General features: G+C 46.4%; 1 protein-coding gene across 1 annotated transcript; it reads left to right on the top strand.

Annotated features, from left to right (window-relative positions):
• The first annotated feature begins 472 nt into the window (after positions 1 to 472).
• Positions 473 to 22,616, top strand: DNASE1L3 (deoxyribonuclease 1L3). The gene is made up of 8 exons (XM_004419859.3): positions 473 to 670; positions 8,467 to 8,555; positions 12,725 to 12,814; positions 13,767 to 13,879; positions 16,450 to 16,562; positions 19,219 to 19,376; positions 21,961 to 22,057; positions 22,363 to 22,616. The coding sequence occupies exons 1-8, from the start codon at positions 530 to 532 to the stop codon at positions 22,477 to 22,479; spliced, it is 918 nt and encodes a 305-aa protein (XP_004419916.1). The 5' UTR covers positions 473 to 529; the 3' UTR covers positions 22,480 to 22,616.
• The last annotated feature ends 5,378 nt before the right edge of the window (positions 22,617 to 27,994 follow it).

Genomic DNA, 27,994 nt, shown 5'->3' with positions numbered 1-27,994 from the left:
GCAGTTAGAGGGTAGGATCCTGGGTGTGTCCACAGACAGCTGGCTGCCAAATCCCAGGGAAGGCAGAAAACACAGCAGAATATCCCACTGCCCCCGGCCTCATTGTCCCCCTGGAGAAGGCTCCATCACCCCAGGTGCCCTCTGGGGTGGACCGCTTCCGAGTGCGTCAATTTTCAGGAAAAGGCACATGGCATGTGACCACAGGAGAGACAACCAGATACCACAGCTGGCTCCCGGTTGGGATATGAGTGACTTTGCGGAGGATGGTGCCCAAATTAGGCAGGGCAATTTCCTCACCAGAGTGACAGAAACTGGGGCGCCTAAAAGACTAGCACATTTTCTTCATTTCTTTTGGGAATGAAACCTATGACCTTCAGTTCCTCAGAGAAGTGAAAGTAGCAACAAGGAATCCAGTAATTCCTGTTATCTGCAGGCTATATAAGTCAGACGAGCCTGAGGAGGTGGCCGGGAGTCCGCACTCCAAACACCGCTGTCCTCGCAGGGGCCCTGAAGCCAGAGGAGCGCCAGGATGTCTCAGGCGCCCGCCGCCCTGCTGCTTCTCCTCCTCTCCGTCAACAGCGCCCTCGCCCTGAGGATCTGCTCCTTCAACGTGAGGTCCTTTGGGGAAACCAAGAAGGAAAATCGGAACACCATGGATGTCATTGTGAAGGTGAGCCCCTGTTCCTGTCAGGAGGATTGATGGACACCCGTCAAGCCCTCTCGACTGCTTTCAGGCTTTAAGAGACTCAGGAGGAATTTAACCAAAGGTAGTTAGATTAACTAGGTAAAGTAGGGTGAAGGTAGCTGTTGGCTTGGAATTTTATAACGACAGCAACAATGACAACAACCACTTCACCTCTCTGGCCTCGTGTCATCATCTTTATTGGGGATAATAACAGTACCTCCCTGTAGGATTGTTGTGAGGAGTATGTGAGTTGGTAAATGTAAAGCTCCTAAAACAGTGTCTGGCTCACAGTAAGCTCCAGGTAAGGCTTGGCTGTTACTCTGACACTTATTACCATTGAATGAATGCCGGTGTCAGGCACTATAGACACCTTAGGAAGGAGGATTGTTATCCCCCATGCAGAGACGATGAACGACAAAGGGGAAGTAACATCGTATAGCTGGGGTGGGGGAGGGGGGACCAGGATGCCCGCCCAGCGTGGTCTTTTAACCACCAGTGCAGCAGAGTTTTGCTTGTTCTCTTTCTTTCTCTTTCTCTATCTCTCTTTCTTTTTTTCTTTCTCTCTCTTTCTCTCCCTCTCTCTCTCTCTTTCTCTTTCTCTCTCTCTCCTTCTCTCTCTCTTTCTCTTTCTCCCCCTCTGCCTCACTTCCTTCCTGCCTCCTCCCTGCCACCCCATTAACCTCCTCCTAACTCTCAATTCTAATATTTCTCTCCACTTGGATAAGACTTTCCTTGGGTAATATGACCAATGTCTCTCTCTGCTTACATTTCTCCGGAGTCAATTGATTCTCTTTACCCTACAGGTTAATTTATTTTTGATGCTGGGAGTTGAAACCTTTCCCAGGATTCTGATAGGTGCTATTGCCTTAGAAAACCCCGGAGGCACTTTGGTATGGTGGGAATGCCAGGAGTCGCGGGTTCAGATTCCACCCGGCAGCCATGTGAGCAAGCCGGGAAGTCCTTTCTCCTTCCTGAGCCTCCAGGGCCTTGCAGTAAAATGGGCCTTACACGACCTGTAGTGCCAGTTGGCTGAGAGAACTCAAGGTGTGTAGGGCCCCCACCAGAGCCTTCAACCAGGCCAGTGATCATGAACGGGAGCTGCCGCTATTATTATCAGGCAAAGTGGATTAGAGTGAGGACTGGTGTGCTCTGTTCTTACTCAGACGGTCCTCTCAGACCCGGTCTGCCCTGCCCTTTGGACAGTACCCAAGGCCTTCCAGATGCCATTGTTTAGCCAGGTCAGCCATGCCCAGCCTGTGGGAACCGTGACTCCTGGCTCAACAGGGAACTCTGACATGGAAGGGAACTATTTTCCTACTTCCTCACACATGGGCCCATGGAGCCTGGGTACCTACTGCGTTCCCATATCCTTCCTCGCTTATTCCATCTGGGAAATGTCACCACAGTCTTAGGAGGCTGTCTTTATGTTCATTGGTGATTCCACCGTGGGGGGCCTACACTCAGTACCTCCCCTGAGCTGTTGTGCCTTAGAAGGCAGACTAATGGACAGCCCACCACACCAAACACCAAGTGTCTGAAGTCTTTGTCAAGGCCCGCTTACCTTCCCCATCACTGCAACACCACCCTGTGAACAGAGGCTGTCCCCAAACACTGCCAGAGCCACCCAAAGCACGTACAGTGAAACCCAAACCCGGGCATTCAGGATAATAATATTTATAGGGCCCATACGCACCTACTATAAGCCAGGAATTTTATATTCTTATTTAAAACTGCGGGGGAAGAGGGAGAATCCCCCTCTGTCCTTTCCCTTAAGGTTTGTGGGGGAAGAGGGAGAATCCCCCTCTGTCCTTTCCCTTAAGGTTCTTATGGCTGGCCAAATAATTAACAAGACAGGTTAGCAGGAGAAAATAATACCAAGTTTAATAACATGTATACATGGGAGAAACCAGGGACACTGCGTTTCTCAACACAATAGCAGAAATTCTCGTCTTAAATACCATATTCAGCCAATGACAGAGGAGGATGTTGGGGGTGGGGGGAGTCAGTTACAGGAGATTACCACTAAAGCACAGTAAACAGGAGTAAGGTTATTATGCAGATTTAAGGCCTCACCTTCCACATTGATAAGTTTCTAGAAATGAGGCCATCCCCCCTCTTCCCAATACACGGAGGGAGATACCTTTACAAATGGAGATTTCCCTTATAAATGTAAATGTTTGTCTGGCAACTCCTCGCAGGGCCACCCAGAGGATGTGGCCAGAGACAGAACTTCCGATAAGATGGGCTTGTTGGTGCCTTTTCTATTGTAACATCTATTTTACATTATATTACAGCCATCAGATAGAAGATCTGTTCCAGGAAGGAGTTACTATGTCAAATTCTTTAGGCAGGTAGTGGGGGAGGTCAAATGCCCGTCAGAGAAAACAATCAAGGTAAAGAGATATATTTCAGGGTGGCCAAATCTTGATCTCCCACAATAACCATGGTGTAGGAGGCATTGCCCTCACTTTATAACTGAGAAGACTGAGACTCAGAATAGTGAAGTGACTTCTCCAGGTTTCCATAGCTAGTAAGGGGAAGAGCCAGGATCGAATCCAACCGTAGAACCCAAGCATATAGTGGAGATGCCTTTTCCGCTTTTCCGTCCTGGATTCATCACGCAGTTGTCATTGTGACCTTCGCTGGGGTGGTTGGAGAGCGAGGCAGGCCTGCCTTCTCTATCTTAGGTTTGCTGGCTGGCACCTTGGGCAGTTCTCTAGATGCCAAACTCTGCCTGGGCAAGGCTCTTTCTGTCCGTGTCTTCTTCAGTTTGTCCTTGAAGAGCAGAGCTTGTTTAGCAATGGATGCTCTTTGAAGGCAGGCCATGTGCCAGACGCTCCGAGGCACTGGGGATGCAATGGTGGATGTGGGAGGCCTTGTCTCCCACAGCACGTGATAAGTATAATTTTAGGAGTGCTTCCTGTGTGCCTGGCCCTTGATATGCAGTATCCAAGTTCAGCCCCACAACCCCCCTGATTAATATGCCCATTTTGCAAATGAGGCAACTGGATTCAGAGAGGCGAGGTAAGCGCCCAAGGTGATAGGGCAAGCAAGTGCAAGAGCGAAGGCTGGAGCACGGGCTGACTGACCCTCTCTGGCCTCTTCCCCGCCACGCTGTGCAGCTCCATCTTTAGAGGCGTGAAAGAGGGTTTCATGACACAGCGTGTGCCCCAGATTTTTCAAGAGTTCTCTAGACTGTCCCTTCCCCTCTCCCCAGGCCCGCTCATGACCCCCCTGCTGGGATCCCTCACCATTGGCCATGCACAGCCCCTACTTTCCTCCCCCCTCTGTGAACAGAGTCAAGAAAATCTCACCAAGTTTCAGGTCTGGGAGGGCCTTTCAAGGACCCCAGTCCTTGGAGCCTCGTCCTGAGGAGATGGAGCCAGGGGAGATACATTTTTCTTGGTCCTCTGACCTGAAATGGGGGCAGGGAAACCATGTATCGTTAATGGATTTGAAAACTGAATATTTAATGACTGTGGGGGAAATGCTCACAATGTAACGTTAGGCTAAAAACACAAGACCCAAACTCTATGATAAATATCCCCACAATTTGCTGAGCATCTGTTCTGGGCCAGGCACTGGGCTGAGCATTTTATGTCCATCATATCGTTTAACCCTCACAATGACCCCATGACGGGGATATTGTCCCAGTTCACATATAAGGAATCTAGTGATTCAGGGAGTAGAAGTGACTTGTTCAAGGTCACTGTAGCTGGTGAGCAACAGAGTCAAAACATAAATCCAAGGCCCTTCGATTCGACATCCGTACTTTGAACCAATGGGCTAGTCATTTTGATGCCAATTTTATAAATATATGTGAGTATAGAAATCACATGGAAAAGTGTCTGAGTGGTGGGGTTACAGGTCATCAGGTGATTTTTATAGTCTTCTCTGTCTTTTCTGCCTTTTCCAAATTTTTTACAGTAAGCCACATTATTTTTGTAATTAGAAAATTGTAACAAAATTATTTTTAAAAGGATTGAATATGAAATGTATTCCCATTTTTCTTACAATGCCATAAAGAAGATTTAAAAGCAGAAGATATATGTGTTTTCTGAACTTGTCTCACCTGGTTCCACTATGGCCCTCTTTCCCTCTCTCCCCTCTCTCTTTCATGCGTGCCAGATGCTGTGTCAGGAGTTGGGCATAAAGTCGTGAATAAAGCAAGGCCTAGCATATTGTGCTAGGCACACAGCACACAGCAGAGCCTTGATAAAATTTTGTTGGAACCCAAGGATGGATAGATGGGTGGGAGGATGGATGGATGGATGAAGGCCAACAGCTCAAGTTATAGGTTTCATCCCCAGGAGAATTCTGATCATGGGATTTTGAGCCATTGCTCACTGCAATGTAGATTCCAGTCTATGGGAAATATTCCCGGAGGTTCAGGGGAGACTGCCCAAGGGAAGTGGAAATCAGTAACGGCTGTAGCTGTGGGGCTCAGGAGTGTTTGTTATGCAGGCAAAGGGGCTGTAAACGGGAAATCTGGAGGCTCAACACTGCTACTCAGGAAAGGGAGCCTGGTTCATGTCTGAGTGGCACTGATGGATCACATGCAAAAAGGGACCTTGGTCTTTGAGGAGGAGTGGTCACAGGAACATAGTGGTTTCCTTGGTTGTCAAGAGGGGCTCTGTAGTAGCTATCCCATTATTCATATTCACACGATGTTCAAATTACTTAACCTCACTGAGCCTCAGAGTCCCCAACTTTACGATGGGGAGGATAGGAAGACTGGCATCGCAGGGTCATTATGAAGATCTAAGGAGCTAACTCTTCTAAAGCCCTCACTACGTGCCAGGCACCGTATTAGTCACTTTACATAAGACGACTCATTTAATTTATGTTAAAGTTAGAATTACACCTGTCATGTCTTAATAAATATTGGCCATCATCTCTTTTCCCACAATTCCTTCCTCATCAAGCAATTTTCTTTTTTAAATGATGCTTTAATTTTTCAAAAATTATACAGATATAATTTTTAAAATTAAAAGCTTATAATTTATAAAGTAATTTTATGAAACTAAAAATAGTCATTATGGACTATTTCGAAACTATAGAAACCTAAAAAGGAGGGAAAAAAATCACCTGTTATCCTTTGACTCAAAGATAAACGTTGTTGGTGTTTGGGTAACTGTTATGGGCATTTTTCTATGCAAAAATAAATACATAAATCTGCATCTATTTTGCATCATGGAGACCCTCCTATATCATCAGTTTTGTTTTCTGTTTTTATATTAGAGGTATTTCACATGTTGTTAATATTCTTTTAAAACATGGCTTTAACTTCTTCTTCTTCTTTTTTTTTTTTGTGAGGAAGATCAGCCCTGAGCTAACATCCGTGCTAATCCTCCACTTTTTGCTGAGGAAGACCGGCTCTGAGCTAACAATCTATTGCCAATCCTCCTCCTTTTTTTCTTCCCCAAAGCCCCAGTAGATAGTTGTATGTCATAGTTGCACATCCTTCTAGTTGCTGTATGTGGGACGCGGCCTCAGCATGGCCTGACAAGCAGTGCCTCGGTGCGCGCCCAGGATCAGAACCCCAGGCCGCCAGTAGCGGAGCGCTCGCGCTTAACCGCTAAGACACCGGGCTGGCCCATGGCTTTAACTTCTAATGCTATATAATGCCTTATGCTATGTTTGCAACATATTTCATTTAATGCTTTCCTATTTGGGGATGCTTAGGTTGTTTCCAATTTTTTTGTTGCAATGCATCTTCCTTTTTGATCTGTACAAGTAATAATAATAATAATAATAATAATTTATTGTGTGCCTCCTACATGGCTGGCACTGTTCTAAGTACCCATATAATCCTCTAGCAACCCTATGAGGGAAAGACTATTATCATCCCATTTATAGATGAAGAAACTGAGGTGCAGAGAAGTAGTAGATATTTCTTTACAATGGAAGACACTCCTCAAAATGGGAAAACTAGAGCAAAGGAAAAATACATTTTTTAAGGCTTTTGATACATATTCTAAAATGTCTTCCAGAAAAGTCTGATGGCGACAAGTGACTAAATCAGCAGGCTGGCTTGGTGAGCAGCACCCAGCTCTCCCTGATGAACCCTGCAAGGCTGATGCCATGGATTTCAAGCCTGTTGGTGGAAGGACCCAAACTCAGACATAGTCTTCCTCCTCAGTCACTGCACAGGTGCATCTCCAGGCCCCCCACCCCAGCTTCTTCAAGGCTGCACAAGCCATGCTTCTCCCCGCTCTAGGTGGCTCTGCCCTTTAGAGAGGGAACGGGAACATACCTATGCTCTGGAAATAAGGCCAGTGGCATAATCCTCCTGCTCCAGGGCTTTGGAGACTGTGTGAGAAGACAAAATTAACCTTGGCGATGCTCTATCCTTGACCAACAAATTCCATAGCATCGAGCCCGCCAGGACCCCAATACAGAAAGGTCCCTGTGGTCTCCAAGGGGAATCAGCGCCCTAGCCTCCAGGTTATTGCTCACCTTTGTTAAAAAACAAAATTCAGCCAACTCAATTTGAAGATACAATTGGCTTTGTTAGGTGATTCATGAATCGGGCAGCATCTCATCTAGCAGAGAGATGCTCCGAGGGGTTGTACCAAATGGAAGGTTTTCATAGGAAGAAAGGTGGGGCAAAGGAACAATTAGCAAAAGAAAAGAAAGGATTATTTGGGGCCAGGACATCTTCTTTTTGGGGGGAAGGGAGCAGCAAGGGTTTTATCGTGTAGATTGCTTCTTCTTCCTCTGGGGGATAAAGAGGGTCTACAGGAGAGATCATGTCATTGGCGCTGACTGGAAAATTCCAGTTGATAAGGAATTACATTTCTGGGAGAGGCTGAATCTGCAATTAGGTTAGTTATTAAATCTAAGTTTGGTATTCTGGGCTCTAGCAGGAGTGATGCCATTTTGGGCTCAAGGTTTTCTCTTTAACACCCTCAAGGAGGCTCTCCTGCATTCTGTACCCACTGAGCTCCTCTCCTTTCTGGGCCTGTTCAAATGCCACCTTCTCCTTGGAGCCTTCCCTGATCCTCTGAGCAGAAGTAATTAATTATTCCTCAACACTCCCGCAGCTCTGACTTTTACTTAGCACAAATTTCATCCGCCTCTCATTATAGCTCGTTGTTTCCATTTGTCTCTCTCACTCACAACAAGTCTTTGAGGGCAGGGACTGTATTTTAACAGTTTAGCATGGTGGGCTTTGTAGTCACACAGACCTGAGTTCAAATCCTGACTCTACCACCTATACTGGCTGTGTGACTTTAAACTAGTCACTCAATCACTCTGAGCTTGGTTACCTCCTATGTTTAATGAACTAAAAATCATAGTTGTCTCATACGGGTTGGTGTTTCCCAGAATAGGCTCACAATAAACGTCAGTTTCTATAATTATTATCACTATAATTATACCTCATTTCCGCAGTAGCCAGCCTGGTACTTTTTACTTACTAAGGGCTTAATAAATATTTATTGTTATTATTGTAATTATTCAAGCAAATCAAGAGGTAGGACGTGCGGTGGGTTATGGCCGTGGGCTCTGGCCTTGGATTACCCAGGTTCACGTTCTGCCTCAGCCAATTTCTAGCTGGGTGACTTTGGGTCACAGCTTTCCTGGAGCCTCAAGCTCCTTGTCTTTAAAATGGGCATAATAATAGTACTTACCCCAGGGAGTCCTTCATTTATTTCAGAGAGGAAGTTAATTCATTTAACAAAGCACCCAATGTGAGACTTGAAACGTAGTAAGTGCCCAATAAAAGGTTTAATTATTTGTAGTAAATGGCCTCAAACACCTGGGAATTCTCTCCGCAGGTCATCAGGCGCTGTGACCTCATACTCCTGATGGAAATCAAGGACAGCAACAACATGATCTGTCCCATGCTGATGGAGAGGCTGAACGGGTAATGACAGGGCCCCTGGACCCTCTGCGGGCTCCAAGTCAAGTGCAAGCGCACCTGAAAATCCCCGGGGAATTGAAACTAGTGTGAGAGCCGGCACTCGCTCTAACCACCAGACCACGCAGCCAACACTGCTCAGGCTTCCAACTCTATTGACCACGGTCCTGAGAACTTTCAACCTGCTGCTTTTAATATGATAAAGCAAAAGAGGGAAACAGGTTAGGAGTAAGAAATGAAAGAAACAGACAAGAGGCTGAACTGAGAAGTACTGTTATAAAGAACAGATTGAGGACAAATGTGAAATTATGATATGCACACATGCTGGAATAGTATGTAGCCATTAAAAATCATGTTTACTACAGAATAGGTTAGAGCTAAATATTCCAGCATGGAAAGATGGCTGCACTACATTGAAAAAAGCAAGTTCAGAATTGTGGGTAGAAGAGCCCATTTTAGTAATCACATTATATTATACACGAATAAGGGTATGTTTGAGTTTGCATGGGAGTAGAAGAAAGACTGGAAGGATGTGCTCCAAACTGTTAATAGTGGTTACTTGGTGGGGGAGGGGGTGATTGGAGGAACACTGTGGAGGGGGTGAGTGAAGGAATGGGGAACATTTGCTTTTTATTTTATATACTTCTGTATGATTTGAATATTTTACAAAAAGTCTGAACTAATTTTATAAATTAAAAAAAATTTTCGAATAATGTCCTCAAATGGTTTTAAATGATGTTGGGTTATGTTTATGATTTGTATTCTTTCTCAAAGAATAATCAGCAGACCCACCTACCTAAAAATCACTCCCGAGTGAGTTAAAACACATATTCAAGGATCCCCTCTATTGCATGAGAATGTCTGTGAGAGGGGAAACTTTATGTTAATAAGCTTCCCAGGTGATTCTGATGCACTTAATTTTTACAAACTTCTAATATAATGTTTGTTATACTCTTTACAACAGAGTATATGACAAGTACCAAGTAATTCAATTATGTAAACAAAACAAAACAAAAAATAGATAAAAGATTCAAAGACAGTGAACCACAACGTTGATGGTGGCTACCTCAGAGTACAAATTTACAAGGACTCTAAATGTGATTTCTTCTATGTATTTTCTGTATTTTCCGAATTTTCTACAATGACAATGTCACATATACCCCTTCCTCTTCCTTATGATATATTTTATAAATTTTTTTTACAATTCCCCCCCTCCAAAGCCCCAGTAGATAGTTGTATGTCATAGTTGCACATCCTTCTAGTTGCTGTATGTGGGACGCGGCCTCAGCATGGCCTGAGAAGCGGTGCGTCGGTGCGCACCCGGGATCCGAACCCGGGCCGCCAGCAGCAGAGTGCGCGCTTAACTGCTAAGCCACGGGGCCGGCCCTTATGATATATTTTAAACGTATTTAAAAGCACAGAGAAAATGATAACAAATAGCCATGTATCCACCATCCAGACTGAAGAAACAGTGACATCTGGCCATTATTATTCTGCTAAAAAACAAAATTCAACCGAGTCAATTTGAAGATCTAATTGGCTTTGTTAGGTGATTCATGAATCAGGCAGCATCTCGTCTAGCAAACAGAGAGATGCTCTGAGGGGTTGTACAAAATGGAAGGTTTTTATAGGAAGAATGGGGGGCAAGGGAGCTATTAGCAGAAGAAAAGAAAGGATTATTTGGGGCCAGGACATCTTCTTTTTGCGGGGGAAGGGACCAGTGAGGGTTTTATCATGTAGATTGCTTCCTCTTCCTCTGGGTGATAGAGAGGGTCTGTATGACAGATTCCTCAGTGCTGATGTCGAAATTCCAGACTGGTGGGTTAAGAGTTACATTTCCGGGAGAAGCTGAAACTGCAATTAGGTTAGGTATTAAATCTAAGTTTGGTATTATGGGTTTTAGCACGAGTAATGCTATTTTGGGTTTATGGTTTTCTCTCTCTCTTTTTTTTTTTTTTGTGAGGAAGATCGGCCCCGAGCTAACGTCTGCCAATCCTCCTCTTTTTGCTGAGGAAGACTGGCCCTGGGCTAACATCCATGCCCATCTTCCTCCACTTTATATGGGACACCGCCACAGCATGGCTTGACAAGTGGTGAGTTGGTGCGCGCCCGGGATCCCAACCAGCGAACCCCGGGCCGCCCCAGTGGAGCGCACGTGAACTTAACCGCCCTTGCACCACGGGGCCAGCCCCTGTGGTTTTCTCTTTAACAATATTTTTATGATCAGGAAACCCACACTGTTTTCTAAATGAATGGTCATTCCAGCCTCATTAGACTTGGGAGGAACAGCCTTGGACCCTCTCCTTCACTTGGGGTCCCTTGGTCTGGCCCCACCCCTCTTTGGGCCTCAGTTTCTCATCTGAAAACACAGAGTTGGAGCTGAACTTCTCCCTTTTAGCCTCAGCAGATCTTCTGTTTCTGGATCTGATTTTTGACAATGACAGAGGGAATGTAGCACAGGAAGTAGGCCCCTATGCTCAGCTCAGACCACTTGGGTTTGGATTCTGGCTCTGCCATGACCTCGGGCAAGTTACTGAAACTCCTTGTACCTCATTTTCCCCGTCTATAAAATGGAGCTAATAATAGAACCCATTTTCCTGGGATGCGGCAATAATCAAATTAAATCATGCATGTAAATCACACATGCCTGGCACATAGCAGTGGTCACTAAGTGCTGGCGATGTCCATTACCAGTAGAAGGAAGGGAATTATAATGGCAGATGGTGGTCTCTGGGGGCCACATGTAACAACTACTGTAGACACCCTAACTACGTGCCAGGCATCCTGATGATCAGTTTACGTGTGCTATTTCATTTACTCCCCCCAACAACCCCATAGGGTAGGCACTATTACTGCTTCCCTTTTAGCTGAGAGAACTGAGGCACAGAGAGAAGGACATGCCAAGGTCACCCAGTTGGTAAATGGCCGAGCCTACCTCTGACCTGGGTCATGTCTGACTCCAAAGCCAGTGCTCTATTCTGAGCCCCCTCAGGTTTCCTCGGAGTGGCTCCAGTCAGTTTTCAGAAGTATGGAGACTGAGGGGACAGGGGTCTCCAGGCACCTCCCCACAATTGGCCTGGATTGATTCTTCCCACCTTCCGTGGTCTCAGTGCTCCCCAATCTCCCTAGACTGTGCTGCAGACTCCAGGCAGAGCCAGACCTGCTTGTCTCCTTATCCCCCATAAGCCAGGAGTGGCCTTAGTCACCTCACGGCTGAGTCATTGCAAGCGGTTTGCCAACTCAGGACTTGGCAGCCTGGATTCAGAACAGGGCCAGCCTTCCCAAACTGGAGGCCCAGCAGAATCCATTGTCCACACTCCCGGAGTCCCAATGGCTGGATCTGCCTTAGAATATGCATTCCCAGAAATTTCTGTAGGGTCTAAGTTGGCCTCTAAAGACCCTCTCTGCTTTTTTCCAACTGAACTTGAGACTATGCCACCGCTTAGACATGCCCTGGATCTTTTTGTAGGCAGATGGAGAAAACCACGTCAGGCTCTGCCATGGGTGGAGTTATCAGCAGCTTTGGCAAACACACTGAGCATCAAGCTTCCCTCGTATAGATGAGGAGTAGGGTCCATGGGACTTCACGGCTGTATCCCCAGGCCCTGGGATATAAACAATAGCTAATTTGGAATTACAGTTCCAGGACTTGTGAGAAAATGTCTGGGGATTTTCAAAGCAGGAAAGAGTGTGCAACGAAAATGTTACTAGGAATCCTGCTTATGATAAACACTCAGGATGACCTGATAAGTTTTACTCCACTCAGAAGTATGAGATACAGCCCCAGCCATGAGCCAGAGTGGGATTTGGGGCAGATTCTGGGCTAAATCTTCTATGGTCTCAATTGTCTCTCACATGTGCAGGCCATAGCATGTGGATTTGGGGGTGAGTAGGATCTGGGTCCAAATCCCAGCTTTGCACTTGCAAACTATAAAAAGGAGGTAACAATGGTACCCATCTTATAAGGACAAGAAAAAATGGCTATAAAGATCCTGGCAGATGTCACATTCCTAGTCAATGGTAGCCCTTCTTATTAAACTCAAAGGTTATGATAAATGGTAGCCCTTCTACATGATGTCATTGGAGATATGGAAGTAGATTGGAGAGAGGGGAACCTATGCAGTAAGGGAATGTTTATTCTTTAAGATGTAATGTAAAATCTTTATATTTTCTAGAAATTCAAGAAGAGGCATAACATACAACTACGTGATTAGCTCTCGGCTCGGAAGAAACACATATAAAGAACAGTATGCCTTTCTCTACAAGTAAGTATAATCTATGCTTCCTGGAACATGGTTCACTTATAAATTATGACTGTGAATTGAACCGAAATGTGTATCTTTTCTTCAAAACAAAATGTTGACCTCTAATCGGTTCTCAATATTGATCAAAATAATTGCTGTCAAAATTGGGGCTGATGCAAAGTTTTAACTCTTCAAACTAGAAAACACGAGCAGCTTCATCAAGTCTAATTTATTGGTTGACTCAGTGGTTCATCTGGTCAGGTCAGGAGTTTAAATATATTTAAAAAATAAAATATATTTTATTTTTTATTTTTTTTAACTTTTATTTATTTCTTTCTTTATTTTTTGTGAGGAAGATCAGCCCTGAGCTAACATCCATGCTAATCCTCTTTTTGCTGAGGAAGACCGACTCTGAGCTAACATCTATTGCCAATCCTCCTCCTTTTTTTTCCCCAAAGCCCCAGTAGATAGTTGTATGTCATAGTTGCACATCCTTCTAGTTGCTGTATGTGGGACGCGGCCTCAGCATGGCCAGAGAAGCAGGGCATCGGTGTGCGCCTGGGATCCGAACCTGGGCTGCCAGTAGCGGAGCGCAGGCATTTAACCGCTAAGCCACAAGGCCGGCCCAGGAGTTCTTTATTCTTCATAGTCAAGTCCTGGCCCAGGGATGGAAACCTGAGTTGCCCATTATGGCTGACTCTGGAACTTCATATTCTCGTCTTCTTCCTACTAGTAATTTGTTTTAAGTCTGAACATCAACTTGTGGGTGCCCCATATAACTAGTACTGCCCAGATCTTCAGCTCCCAAAGCACCCTGGCCGTTGAGAAAAGTTGACTGAGCCTTGTTCTGAGGCTAAGATCCCTGGAACTGCTTGGGAGGCTAATGAAGATGAGGGAACCTACGTCTCTGCTTCTTGAAAGATGTAAGAACACAACTGACTCAGCTCAACGGGCTTCCTTTTTTCTCTTCTAGGGAAAAGCTAGTGTCTGTGAAGAAAAGATACCTCTACCATGACTATCAGGCTGGAGACGCAGATGTATTTTCCAGGGAGCCCTTTGTGGTCTGGTTCCAGTCACCCCACACTGGTGAGACCCACAGGCCCCTCTCGCCCATGATCTCCCCAGCGATCCCAGGAACAGGCAGCAGCCCTGAGTGTGAGCTGTGATCCTAGGATTTATGCAGCATCTTTAGGGAGGCATTAGGCTTGAGATGGCCATTAAGAACTTCTAATACTTGAATGTAGAGGATGCAATATAGTTTGATGACACCAGCTGGCTTCTCAGAATGCCATGACTCAAGACCTCCTCAGCCTGGAACCCACCTTCTGGAATCAATGATAACTCCACCATCTTTGGAACACTTAGGCTGATGGAAATTATTTACCACAATCCCTCAGTCCCAACCAAGTATAACTATTCTGTCATTTAAAAAAATCCTGGTGATGACCAGCAAAGATGAACCCGCAACCTAGAATCTCATTGTCCCTCCAGTAACCACGTAGCAACATCCTGCACAGACTGGGGGTAGAGAGGAAGTCCAAACGATTGCACCCTGAACTCTAACAACAATAGCACTTGTATTAGCCACTAACAGGTGTTGATTCCTGATTAGTGCCAGGCTCTTGTCATCCTTGCAACACCCTGCAAGGTAGGAACGAGGATTATCTCCACTTTACTTCTGACAAAACTGAGCTTCACAAAGGTGGAGTCTCTTGTCCAATGTTACCCAGCAGCTATTAGAGCAGATGAGTCAGAGTTGTAACCCAAGCCATCATCTCGGGAGCCCACGCTCTTAGCCACTATGAGACACTCAGTGGAAAGTCAAGATTTAATTTGGTTTGCAGATTGGAGCTTTATAGAATCAAATATTTTTCCAGTACCTCCTATGTGCCAGGCTCTGTTCCTGGCACTGAACAAGACAGACAAGGTCCCCACCCTGGTGAAGTTGTGTCATAGTAGGGGAGACAGATAACGATCAAATAAATATACGCAGAGCTGTAAGTATGTACACCTGTATCTATACTACACAAATATAAACGTCCTGAACGGTGAAGTTAACTATTTCTGCCCAAGGTTAATTAGCTCAGAGCAGAGTACTTCAGGGAAACAAACATGGAGAAATGTGGGTAAATTCCCCGTAGAAAAAGAGGAGGTGGGAACTATTGAGGGCAAGAAATGTCCCTCAGAGAGCACGTGCAATAATCATCTCTGTCATGCACACGATTCACTTTTGACTGACTGGGGCAGTGTTCAGAGAGCCGCTCCTCCAAATGATTATTTGTTTTCCAAGAGAGTCTTCAGCCTTTGTGAACAGCTAAACAAACCTGTTTGTCTTGAGCTTCCACCCTTCCAGTCCTTCCTACCAACACCCCTGCCCCCACGGCACCATAGCCGTGCCCTGTTTAGAGTTTCCTCTCTTGTACAAAGAAACCTCTTTATGTCCTTTCTATTTGGGATTAAAGATGAAGGAGTTATCCATTCATCTATCTTTTGTTTCCTTCATTCATTTACTCAATCATTCGTTCATTCATTACTCAATCATGTATTCAATCAACAAACATTGTTGAGCACCTCCAATGTGCCAGGCACTGCGTTAGTTGCTGGAGCCAAGAAGGTGAACAAGACAGATAAGCCTGCCCTCACAGAGCTCAGGTTCCAGCGGGCCAAAGAAGCAAAGCAAGAAATTTCAGAGCATGAAGGAAGTAAACAGGGTGCATTGAATAGCAGGGTGAGGGGCCCACCTTAGATGGGGTGACAAGGGATGGCCCCTTGGAGGTGACATTGGGCTGTGACCTGAAGAAACCAGTCACAGAGGGCTGGGGGAAGGGCATTCTGGGGGAGGACACAGTGAGCACACAGCTCCAAGGTGCGAAAGAGGTTGGGGTGTTTAGGGGGACCAAAAAGAGGATGGAGAGTACAGTGGAGGTGTGAGAAGGAGAGCGAGAGACGAGGCTGCTGGATCAGCATGGGGTCCTGGAGACAGGCTGCCTGCTCTGAGTCCTGGCTCCCCACTGTGTGACTTGAGCAGTGTCACCCAACAGCCCCCAGCTCCCGAGTAGGAGTGGGACCCCGGCACTGAATGAGGGAAAGCCAGAGACAGAGGCGTTCGGAACACGACGGCTGCGATTAGCAGGTGGGCAAGGCCCGGGTCCGAGGCTCTCTCAGCCCCTCCTGCTGGGAGGACGTTTTTAGACACTCCACAAAAACCTGTTTTATTTTTTAATAACTTTTTTTGGCTTTTTTTTCCTGATTACAAAAGGAGTATAAACTGACCAGCCTCAATTTTTTTTAATTAGAAAAAACTTTTTTCCTTAGTACGAAAGCCAAACAGGCTTATTATTTTTAAAAAATAGAAAATACAGTTTTTCATAAAATGAGAAAAATAACAATACCCACAATGCCAGCAGGGAACACTGTCAGCTTTCTCTTAGCCATGAAGGATGAGTGGGAGAAAAGAGGCTTTCGTGTACCTCTAAGGTGCATAACTAAGGACTCTGAGATCATCCAAATCTCAGCCACTGGCTGGACCCTCTGGAAGTGCGGGGACCAAGACGACACAGTCCATGTCCTCCGAGGGGCAACCTGTTTCCCTCAAGCAGCGTGCCTGCGACTTGACAGGGGAAGTGTGTGACCTCCGCCTCTTTCCTGTTCCTCAGCTGTCAAGGACTTCGTGATTGTCCCCCTGCACACCACCCCTGAGACATCCGTTAAAGAGATTGATGAGCTGGCTGAGGTCTACGTAGACATGAAACGCCGTTGGAAGGCAGAGGTGATGATCTTCTGTGTCTGTTGAATTCCCATTAAGCAAGGGCAGAATCTGGTCCTTGAGAGGATGAATGGACTGCCTGGGCGCAGGGCATGTGCAGACCACCACTGCTTTAGGGCCTTACTTTAGGCCTTTCCTCAGCCTAAATATCCTTCTTGCTCAATCTGCCTGGGTACCATCCATGTGGGTCTTGGGAATTCTTACCCTGTGCCACTAATAATAGCTGCTAAAATTCATGTGTGAATAGCTGGTGCCGGGCACTATGCTGAGGATGGACATGGACAAGTTTATTTAATCCTCCCAGTAACCCTATGAGGTAACTACTTTTCTCATTCTCACTTTGCAATTGACAACAGCGACACACAGAAAGGTCAGGAGTCTTTCAGTTGCAAGTGACAGAATCTGAAAGTGGCTCATGAAAAGGAGGAGCAATTTATTGGTTTGTGTAACCAAAATGTCCAGAAGTACTTCAGGCATAGCTTGATCCAGGGCTCAGACAAGGTAATCAGAGCCTATCTTGTCTCTTTCTTTCCCTTTCTTGGTCTTCCATTCTTCTGGATGGGCTCCATTCTCAGCCCAGTGCCACCCTTGGGATCGCGAGATGGCCACCAACAGCTTCCAGACCAACTGACCAATTTTCTGTCCCACAATGCAACAAATACCTGAGATTGAGTCTTATTGACTCTGATTGGGTCACGTGTGCATCCCTGAACCAATCACTGTGATCAGGGTTAAATGCATGTCAGCTCCACCCGAACCTCATGGACTGAGGTGGAGGAGGGAGGTAGTTTCCCAAAGAAACTAGGGGTGCTATTCTCACAGAAGGGAAATACGTCCACTATTTGGCCTTAATTATCTCCTCATCTGGTAAACAGGGACACCATCCTCTGTGGCTGTGAGGGTCTGTGAAAGCTCCTGGAAAATACGGAAGTGCTCCGGAGGCTCTTCCACATTTCTCTTTCCTCCTTTTGGCATGTGACTCCAGAGGTCCCCCTTCTTCTCCCTCAGTTCAGCTGCTCAAAGTGCAAAATGCATCAAGTAAAGCCTGGACACAGAGCTGGGGCGTGGACAACACAGGGAGTGTATTTCATTGCTTATTTGTAAAAAGCAGAGCAATAGGAAGACTCATTCATTCATTCCTAAAGTTATGAATCCATTCATTCAACGAGAATTTATTGGGCATCTGTAGGTGGCGGGCACTGGGAAGGCATCAGCGGCGCAGGAGTGAACAAGAGGGGAAACTCGTGCTGGGGCCCTGCTGTGAGGCAGACCCAGATTCAATTCTTGACCTCACCACTTGAAACTCCAAGCCGAATGGCCTAGAGCGGGCCACTTTATCCCTCTATCCTGTTTCCACAGGGATTAAAGGTCTCTTCTACCTCCTAGAGTTTGTTGTGAGATTTACATTAAACTGTATAACACCTAAGGCTGGGCCTGGCACACAGCGAATGCTCAGTCAGTCATGCCTGTATTAACAGAAGCTCGTGGTCCCTAGGGTTAGGGATGACATCCTGTCCTCAACTTCTCCCATCAATCCCAGGGAAAACCATCATCTCTGAGGTCAAAAGAAAATGTTTTTGAAGACAACTCTAAAGTCAGCAACAACCCCAAACAATAACACAAGCAAGGAAGTCTGACACTTCCTCTGGATGGAGGAATATTAAAATTCTGTTTCAAGGGTCCTGCAGGGAAAAACACTTGCAAGAGAGAAAGCCCCTGTTGGTGATCTTAGGGTGGGCTGGACAGCTCAGTCCATCGCCTCCTCCCCTTATGGCTCCTCCCGCTTCCTCAATAGACAGCATATCCAGAGGAATAAGTTCCCACCTTCAAAACAATAGGAGAGAAGGAGGGTGCCACAGCTGTCAGATACACCACCCGGGTTCACTTTTCCTGCTCGGAAACAGAAGGCGTTGATTCACTCATATGTTTATACTCTGCAGTGGTTTGAGCCAGAGACAAAGATGTGAGGGAATAAATGAGCTGGATTCCTTTATCCCCACCTAACACTGCATGTTGAATTATGGAGACGTGGTGACTAAGAACAGGAGGGAGCAGCTACAGCAAGCATCCTACTTCCCATTAAGAGCATCCTCCCTTGGACATATTTGCCTGTCAAACACTCATCAAAACTGACTCACTTTTAAACTGTGGCCTCTTATTTTCAAAAGCAAGAATGAAATTAAGACCCTGTGTTAGTTTGTGAGGGCTGCCATAACAAAGTACCACAGACTGTGTGGCTCAAACAACAGAAATTTGTATCCTCACAGTTCTAGAGGCTGGAGGTCCAAGATCACTGGGTCAGCAGGGCTGGTTTCTTCTGAGGCCTCTTTCCTTGGTCTTTTCTCTGTGTCTCTCTGTATCCTAATTTCTTTTTATGAGGACACCAGTCATTTGGATTAGGGCCCACCCACATAACCTCATTTTACCTGAATTACCTCTTTAAAGGCCCTATCTCCAAATACAGTCACATTCTAAGGTACTGGGCATAAGGATTTCAACATATGAATTTGTGGGGACACAATTCAGCCCATAAGAGAACCCATTGTTTACTGGGGGTGGGAGGTGGAGTTGTTGCTAGCAGTTCTGAGCAAAAGCATTGGCAACAATGCTCACTCTCCAAGCTTGCTTGGAGGTGACAGTTCCGAATCTCGTCTTTCAGAATTTCGTTTTCATGGGTGACTTCAACGCCGGCTGCAGCTACGTCCCCAAGAAGGCCTGGAAGAACATCCGCCTGAGGACCGACCCCAGATTTGTTTGGCTGATTGGGGATCAAGAGGACACCACGGTCAAGAAGAGCACCAAATGTGCATACGACAGGTAGGAGGCGTCTGCCAGACCCCTGCTAGCCCGTGCACTGCTTGGCATGCGTGAGAAAAGGCACAGCCCGCTGGGCGGACGAAGCACTGGGCTTGGAGAGCTGAGTCAAGTAGACTTTAGGCCCCTCCCTCGGGTACTTTGCACAGTATACAAATGGCAGGACCACATACGGTAGCCCTGGGCACTGTGGCTTACCAGTGACAAGTGCAGGCTTTGGTGTCAGACAGGCCCTGTTTCAAATCCTGGCTCCACCACTTGCTATGTCTGTGACTGAGAAACTTCAGCTCTCTGTGTCTTCCTTCCTGCACCTGTAAAATGGAGATTGCAGTAGCGCCTCACTCATGGATATGGGATGGGGATTAAATAAAGTAACATGTGGAAACCTTCTAACAATGCCTGGCATGTAGTAAGTACATTCATTGGCTGTTAATTATTCCATCACAAAGACATACCAAAATTTATTCCCTCAATTCCCTATCACTGGGCATTAGGTTATTACCAAGGGTTTGCTGTTAAAAGCACTGCTGAAATGAACATTCTATATGTGCCTTTTGTGCATATGTTTATGATTTCCTCAGGGTAAAACCCTAAAAATGAGCTCAGTTAGTGCAAGGATATTAGTACTTCTAAAGCTTTTGCTACACATCCCTAAACGTAAATACACACATTTGAAGAATAGCATTCTCTTGTATTTGTAAAGTCTCTCTGGGGATTGTCAATCAGTTTTTACCTTTGCTTCTTAAACCAGGAGGGAGGTGGGGGGGCCACCTGAAGCGTGAGAATGTTCGTGATCTTCCCAGCCATAGCAGAGACCACAGCAAGGAAACCTGTAGGACCCTGGTCTCACGGTGGCTGCCGTTCCCAGAGCTCAGCCCGCCACTGAGGAAGCGTGAGATAGCCATCTGCGAGAGGACAGTTGTTCTCACTTCTCTAGTTTTGAGGTCTGGCTTTTATTTCCATCCCATGACCTCCTTTGTTCCTCTTGGAAATGTCAGGGCTGGTGTTTCCTTTGCAGAAGTCCTCTCTCCAGCTCTCAAAACTGGAAACAGCCCTAGCATTTGGGGAAAGCAGAATCAAGGTGCAAAGTTACAGGAGACTGAGCTCCCAGGGCCTGCCCCCTCCCTCTCATTTTGAGGGGCTCTCGGCAAAGTCGCTTGGAGTTGGCCACTTGCCCACTCGCACATGCCAGTAGTGTGACCCTGGACAGGTCGAGTCCTTTCTGCAGCCCCGTTCTTCTCCCCTGGCAAACAAGAGGAAGCTGATTGGAACTGATGAAGCAGAAGGACAGTGACTCAGAGGGAAAGATCTTCACAATAGATGACGTGGGATGCGGGAACAGGTTAAAAAAGGTGTTTACCAAAAGAACCCCGGTTTTATACACGTGTATGCCAAACGAAGGCAGGATTATGTGTGATTTTTTTAAAAACGAGTTTCTTATTTTGCTGCTCTGAATTTTCTATGTTTTCCGTAACAGCATGTACCTTTTGTGGTTTTTAAAAAGGCATATAAATGTTTAATAAGGGGAGTAAGACGAAATGGCGACAACTCCAGTCTTTGTTCTGCGTTCAAATATTGATTAAACACCTGCCATACACTGAGCGCAGTGGACAAGCAAAGATGCCAAGAGCTGGCCCAGGCACTGGGGCAGCCTTGGGGGAGCTCCGCATGATCAGGTGACCCACCTGCACACATACCTAGAAGGAGTCAGAAATGAGGGAGTCTTAACTATGCTGTTCTTGACTCTCTGGGTCTAGTCAGCCAGTCGGAATCAGGGAGAGCTCAGTGGATAGTCATGGACTGGCAGTTTGACTCATCTTGGCATTCTTCATTCAGTCGGTTGGGGCCGTGTAGACCCCAACTGCATCACCCCGCTTGGGATACATTAGAGTCCACATAAACTCATTTAACTACCACGTTCCCATTTTTTGTCATTGCTACAAAGCAACTGTACTATGGTTCTTCTCTATATTTGTCTTTAAATCCATTCATTTCTTACTGGAATAAATTAATTTTTGAAGGAAATTTCATAATACTAAGCTAAGAAAACAGCATCATTTGCCATAAGTCGAAAATAACTGTGAAAATAAGACCAGTGAAAACTGAACCATGTTAAATTCTGCCGTAATTCTCTCACCTACAGAATGTTTGGCAGTTGCAATCTGCTCCCTCTTGGTCAAAATGGGAGCTTAGGGAGTAATTATAGAAAAACCAGTACCTTTCTTCATAATCAAATCAGGAAAAGTGAAAAATAATTGCAAAGGGAACAATATCCTCCTTAGGCAAGTCACTGCTACATGGTATGGTGTCCAAGTATCATTAATAAAATCTCTTCCACCACCAGGGCTACGGGCCCACACAGGGAAACACTGTCCAGGTGCCCACAGTGCCGCGGCAGAGGCTGATCCTATTTCCCAGTATTAGACACCATCCTAAGAGTCACAAGCTAAAACCAGGTCTGGACTTTGAGCACCAGATGAAAGGGCCAGGCTGCTCGGTCAATTCCAGATGTCAAACAAGAACCTTGGTTTGATCTCAGAGATCAACAGGGTGAATTAATGTGACTATCTTCCCTCCCCTTCTCCAGGATTGTGCTTAGAGGACAAGAGATCGCCAGCTCTGTTGTTCCCAAATCAAACAGCGTCTTTGACTTCCAGAAAGCTTATGAGTTGACTGAAGAGGAGGTATGGCTGCCATGTTGTCTTTCTATGCCACCATCCTGGGAAGATGGGTTGGTGTCACCCTTTGAGGCCACCACTGGAGACACAACATTGGGCTGTTGGACCTTGAGTCTCGAAGCCTATGATTCTGTGACTTGAGGACCTGCCTCCATTTCTGATGGAGCTGGTCCAGGGATGAGGCTCACCAGTGTGTGTTCTGTTGAGTTGACTTTGAGCATTTCACCTTCCCTCCCTGAGCCTGAATGTGCTCATCGCTAAAATGAGAGTGTCTCCTAAATCCCAAATTTATCTCCTTTTTCTCCTTACAGGCCCTGGATGTCAGCGACCACTTTCCAGTTGAATTTAAACTATGGTCTTCAAGGGCCTTCACCAACAGCAAAAAATCTGTCTCTCCAAAGAAGGAAAAAAAGGCCAGTTACTCCTAGATACAAGGGTGCCATTTTATTAACCATTTCTTGCCTCTAAATAAAACAGCTCCACCAGGTATGAACTGCTCCCTGCACTCAGGACACAAGACTGGTCCAGCTGCTTTCGTTTTTCACCTTGAATTTAATCCAACTTGAGCCAAATTAGGAGGAGAGTCTTGTATTATCCCTGTTGGGTTCATACCTCCTCTGAATTGCCCAAAGGGAAACCGGAGGCTTCTGTAGTCCAAAAGAATGGTCTTCACGTCCTGAGCCAGAGCGCCATCAGCTCACCCCTGCCATGAAAGAGGCCCAGGAGGAGGAAGGTCAGTTTTCAGTCTTCATGAGGGGATCCTGTTCCACAGGAAATGACCAGAAGCACCAAGGCCCCGTCTGCACCCCATGGTTTGGGCAATTAACTGTTTTAGGAATCTGCTGCCTCCTGTCTGAGGTCAGCCCACCATCACACCTTGCGAGGATGAAGGATGAAGGCCTATCCCACCTGGTCTCCCTGCCTCCAAATTGTCCTCCAACTCAGCCAGTCCAGTAACCACCAGTATCATCCCTTGAAATTCTATTTTGACCACAGCCCACCCGCATTTCCACCTCTGCTTATAAATCCTTCAGGGGCTCCCATCACCATCTGGAGAGAGCCCAGCCAGAGTTTTTAGACACCCACCAGGTCCCTATTATCTGGCATATCATGTCAATCTCACCTTTGTCCCACCTTGCACTTTATGCCCAGTAGGACTGCCCCTTTCCTGCACACCCCACACTCTCCTCCTACTGGACTTTGGCTCCACCCAGGGGCCTCACCCCACCCCAGAGCCTGGGCTAAGTGGCCCCGGCCCCCATGTATACTATACCCCTATTGCAACATTCACCACATTGTATTTGTCACCAAGGCCACTATTAGGGCTCCTTGGGTTACCTGGTGGGACAAAGGCCCAGTTGGCTGGCTGAGACTTGAGGATTTTGTTGTCTTTCTGCAACCAAAGACTTGCAGAGGAGTCCAGCAGCAAGGCACCATTTTACCTGTATCCACGACCATTTTTGTTTGTTTTGCTTTGTTTTCCCTTATGTTGTTTCCTTGTTCAGGTAGTGCAAGAACATGGCTAAATATGCAAGCAGTACCAAAGAGAAAGCAGTCACGAGGAATGCCCACCCAACCCCCATCCCCTAGTTTCCTGTCTCGGAAGCAACTGCTCTCACCAGCTTGTGTGTTTGTCCAGAGAGTCTATGCGTAAATATGCACCACGTGTGACCTTGGAAAATACAGAGTACGGCATTCTATATGCACAGTCCCCCTCCTTGATTTTCCTTAATATATCACGGCCAATGTGACTTTTGACATAAGAAAAAGAGACTGCAAGCCTGATTTTTGAAATTTGGTTACACCTGAGGGAATAAAATCGAAAGGGTCCTGCTTAAATGGAGAATACCATTTCCCCAAACATCCGATTAAGCTCAGAGGTCTTGATGGACTTGGCGGGGAAGGTGGCAGGGCTGTAAAGCTTCTGTCACCCCCTCTTCTGAGCAGGGCTTACTGTCCCAGGAAAACTTCAGTTTCCAGGGTCCAAAGCGGTCAAGCAGGCAATTCACACCCGAGCTTATCCCGGAAAGGAGGGTCATCCTTTAGCCCCAAAGGGCAGCGGCAGGGCTGGACAAGAGCCCTGTGCTGGGCAGGGGAGGCGGGGGAAGTGGACCAGACACTAAGTGAGCCTGTCCATGGCTCTGACCTGGTCCTGCCACCCCGCAGCCTCCTCGGTGACAAGACATCCCTCTGTCCCTCTACTGGAGAGGCTTCCTGGAGCCCCAGCCATCTGCCAGCTCTCATTCTGGGCAAACTCTGCTGGGCAAGAGGGGATAGAGTGGGGCTTCTTGTCACTGGCCACAACCTAACAGAGCCACAGACATCCTCCTGTCCCTCGGTGTCAACTGGCCTGGCTGGGGTAAGAAACTCCCATGGCTTTTGGGGGAAGGAAGGTGGATGCCCTTGTGGTATACACCCTTTCAGCTTTGGCTTTGTCCAGAGGGTTTGAAACGTGTGTGTACCAGAATCCCGGGGACCCATTACCATACCAGTTCCAAGGCCCCAGCCCCCCAGAGTCTGTCTCAGGATGTCTGGGGCAAGGCCCAGGAACCTGCATTTTTAACAAGCTCCCAGGTGATCTGAGAACCAGATGTTTTTTTCACTAATTATTTATTGAGTTCAGAGTGTGAACTCACTCTCCCAGCCCTCTTAGTGAGAAGAGGTGTTGCGTGGTGAAGGGGACAGGCTCACTTTGGAGCCACACTCTGCTTCACCGACTAGTTGTGGCATGATGAGCAGGTCACTTACCTTCAGTTTTCTTATGTGTAAAATGGGGATAAGAGAACCAGCCTCATAGGTGAAGTTTAAATAAGATAATGCATGTAAAATGCTATGTGCCTGACACCTAGTAAGCCTTCAACAAATAGGTTGTACTTTTATTAACAGGACTTGCTCCATCAAAGTGGTGGCCGCTTTAAGTCTTTGGGTACATATGGCTCTTATTTCCTTATTTAGAATGACTTTTTTCCACACAAGTAATTGGGTCAAGGTTCCATTTCTTTGTGATTCACCACAGCAAGTTTTTCGGCACGTAAGCCTTGAGAAACGCAGATGCCCCTACTTCCAGGCCTCGTTTTTTTCTCTTCCTCGTCAACATCCCTTTCCTGCCTCAGACACAGACACTCTGCCCCAGTGCCCTTCATCCTGTCCCCGTGTGGGGGTGGGTGATGGGAGCTTCTTCAGTCCAGCAGCCCTGGCTCCTCTCTCTCCCTTGGGTTGGAGAAGGCAAGAGTAAAGGGCGGTTGCCAAACCAGGAAAGGAAAGGGTGACAAACTGGAGGCCACATCCGTCTTCTCTTGGGGAGGGAGGAAAGGCAAGCAGCCAGGGGGGTGCGTGAGTGAGAGAGGTTCACACCTGCATCAGCTGCTGCATCTTCCCCTTAGGGCTTCCACCCAGTGGTGCTGAAGGCAGAGGCCACAGCGAGGAGCCAGCATTCCCATGTCACTTACCCACAGGCACATCTTGGAGGAGGAGTGGGTAACCACAGTCCCACAGGACCCTGGCACTAGTAGCTTCAAGCTTAGGTTTTAGGGAAGCTACTGAAATTAAGTAAAACTAAGGAAATTTCAAGGATGTGTGTGTGAGTGTGTGTGCACACGCGCACACACACACACACACACACTCGATTCTTCTGAGAAAATGGAGTTGGGAAACAGTGCGTGCCCTGAATGGAACACTAGCTGAATGATTGCTTGGTTCCCCAAGTCTCCACGTAAATAAGACAAGGCTGCAGACGGACACCAGGCCTCATGGGGCCAAGGGCACAGGGGGCTGCCGCAGTCTACTCACCGATTCTTGTTCAATGACTTCAGTGACCTCCTCACTGGTCCCACCACTTCCATCCTGCCTCCTACAATCTGTCCCTTCTCCACAACTGGGATGTCCTTCCTAAAATGCAAATCTCATGCTATCTACCTACTGCCTAAAACCCTCAATGGCTCCCCAGTTCTCTCTAGATAAGGACCCAAGTCCTTACCATAGCTTACAAAGCCCTATATTTCTTGGCTTTCACCTCCATTTTCAACCATCTGTATACTCTAGCCACACCATTTAGTGCCATTCTTCGGCTCTCCCCAGCCTCTTTTCACGTGCTGTTCTCCCTCTCCTGGATTGCTCTTCTGCCCCATTCACTTAGCAAACTTCTTTTCATTCCTCAAAACTCAGCTTAAAGCTCGCTCAGTAAGGGAGGCCTTCTCTGACCAGCCCCCTCCAATCTATTTTGGGATCCCTGGTTACATCTTTCCATGGTGCCCTGTGTGTCCCCTTCCTAACCCAATCACATGTGTAATTACTTGTGCAACGTCTGTTCCCTGTCCCCAACCTACAGCCTCTATGAGGGCAGAGCTGTGCCGTCCTAGTCCCTGCTCAATAAATTTTTGTGGAATTAATTAAACTCCGGGGGCACTACTGTGCCATCTTGGAGTAAAAGGTAACAGCCCTTATGGAGTTATCCTTTTTTTTTTTTAAGTAAAGAAAATATTTGAGCACAAGGTAGTGGACTTTGGGTCGTAGAATTGTTGTAATTTTTCTTTTAGAAAATCCATCCCGATGAGAACACCTAATTTACCAAGTTGGGGAGTGATTTTTACTCGTACAAATTGGGCATTAAAAAATTAACAGCACTCTGTAGTGTATTAAAGTTTCTCAAAGAAATGTGAAGGCCATAAAATGGGATGGCGCCAGGGACACAAGAACTAAACCTTAAAATCCAACTAAAGGTAAACCTCCCTGTGGTTCCTTGAACTTGCCCTCCACCCTCTTGCCTCAGGCATTTGCACACCCCGTTTCCTCTGCCTAAAGCACCTCTCCCCTCTTTGTCCGTCTTCCCTGCAAGCACAATGTCCCTCTCTCCATAGGTGGAAGGCTTTCCTGGCCTTCAAAACTCCATGCCACTCTCCCCTTCTCTAAGACGAATGCTCCAGCCACGCAAACACGCAAACACACCCCTTTCCCGAGGGTCTGCCCACCTGGCACATATTCCCCAGCTGGCCCGGGGTCCGCTGATTGGTACGAGCCCATGTTCCTGCCTCATATGAGTTCCTTGGTGGCAAGAGAAAATATGTGTTAGTCATTTGTAAAAATTCCTTCTGCTGACATTCTCTTCTCTGGAACTCTTTTACTTCCCCCATCAAATACCCTGGAAGTTTCATTTAATTTTTCTGACATTTATTTTGAGATTCTTGCTTGTTTGAGATATTTTAATAGTTTCATAGAGATTAGAGCTGAAAATATCTTTAAAGATAATAAAAGTAACTAATAATATCTGCCATTTGCCAGGGCTTGCCCTGTGCTAGGCTGTATTCTGAGAAGGCATGGTGTACACTGTCTCACTGAATTCCAACCACAGCACTAAAAAGGTGGGATCTGTTGTCATCTCCATTTTTATAGATGAGGAAACTAAGGCCCAGAGAAGTTAAACAACCTGCCCGTAGTCACACAGCTGGCGAGTAGTGGAGCCCAGGGCGACTCCGCCATGAGGCATAGTAGGCACAGGGCCTAGGGCCCATGGTACTTTTAGGGGCCGTGGAAATGTTTTAATTTCTTTCAGAATAAGAAGAATTAAAATTTTAGCTTGAAAAAAATTTAATATATAATGTTAATATATTTGTATACAAGTGTAGCTGTAAAATATAATTCTTAACATTTTTTATTAAATAAAAATTTTATTCTTAATATTTTTCTTATGAAAGAAAGGACTTGTGAAGGCAAAAGTTCCCAGGGCCCACGAAAGTCAAAATGTGGCCCTAGTGACGTCAGAAGTCAAATCAAGTCAGTCTGCCTCCAAAACTTATGTTTTCACTAGTCTAGTCTAACCTCATATCACAGGTGAAGAAATTGAGGACCAAGGCCACACAGCAAATGGATGGCAGAGCCCAGGGGAGAGTCCAGGTTTCCGGTGGTCCAACTGTTGTACCCTGTGGCCCAACAGCACCACCTGGCGGT

Source organism: Ceratotherium simum, chromosome 5 (assembly GCF_057802395.1).
Source record: "Ceratotherium simum simum isolate JZ-2026a chromosome 5, ASM5780239v1, whole genome shotgun sequence".
NCBI classification, from domain to species: Eukaryota; Metazoa; Chordata; class Mammalia; order Perissodactyla; family Rhinocerotidae; genus Ceratotherium; species Ceratotherium simum.
Note: the sequence above shows the minus strand (reverse complement) of the source record. Positions and strands in the feature narration are given on the sequence as shown.

Bases quoted from the DNA above. Each gene is read 5' to 3' on its own strand.
- DNASE1L3 (XM_004419859.3), top strand. From the start codon at position 530: ATGTCTCAGGCGCCCGCCGCCCTGCTGCTTCTCCTCCTCTCCGTCAAC. The intron at 19,377-21,960 runs GTAGGAGGCGTC...CCCCTTCTCCAG, and splicing joins ACCAAATGTGCATACGACAG to GATTGTGCTTAGAGGACAAG. The intron at 22,058-22,362 runs GTATGGCTGCCA...TTCTCCTTACAG, and splicing joins ATGAGTTGACTGAAGAGGAG to GCCCTGGATGTCAGCGACCA.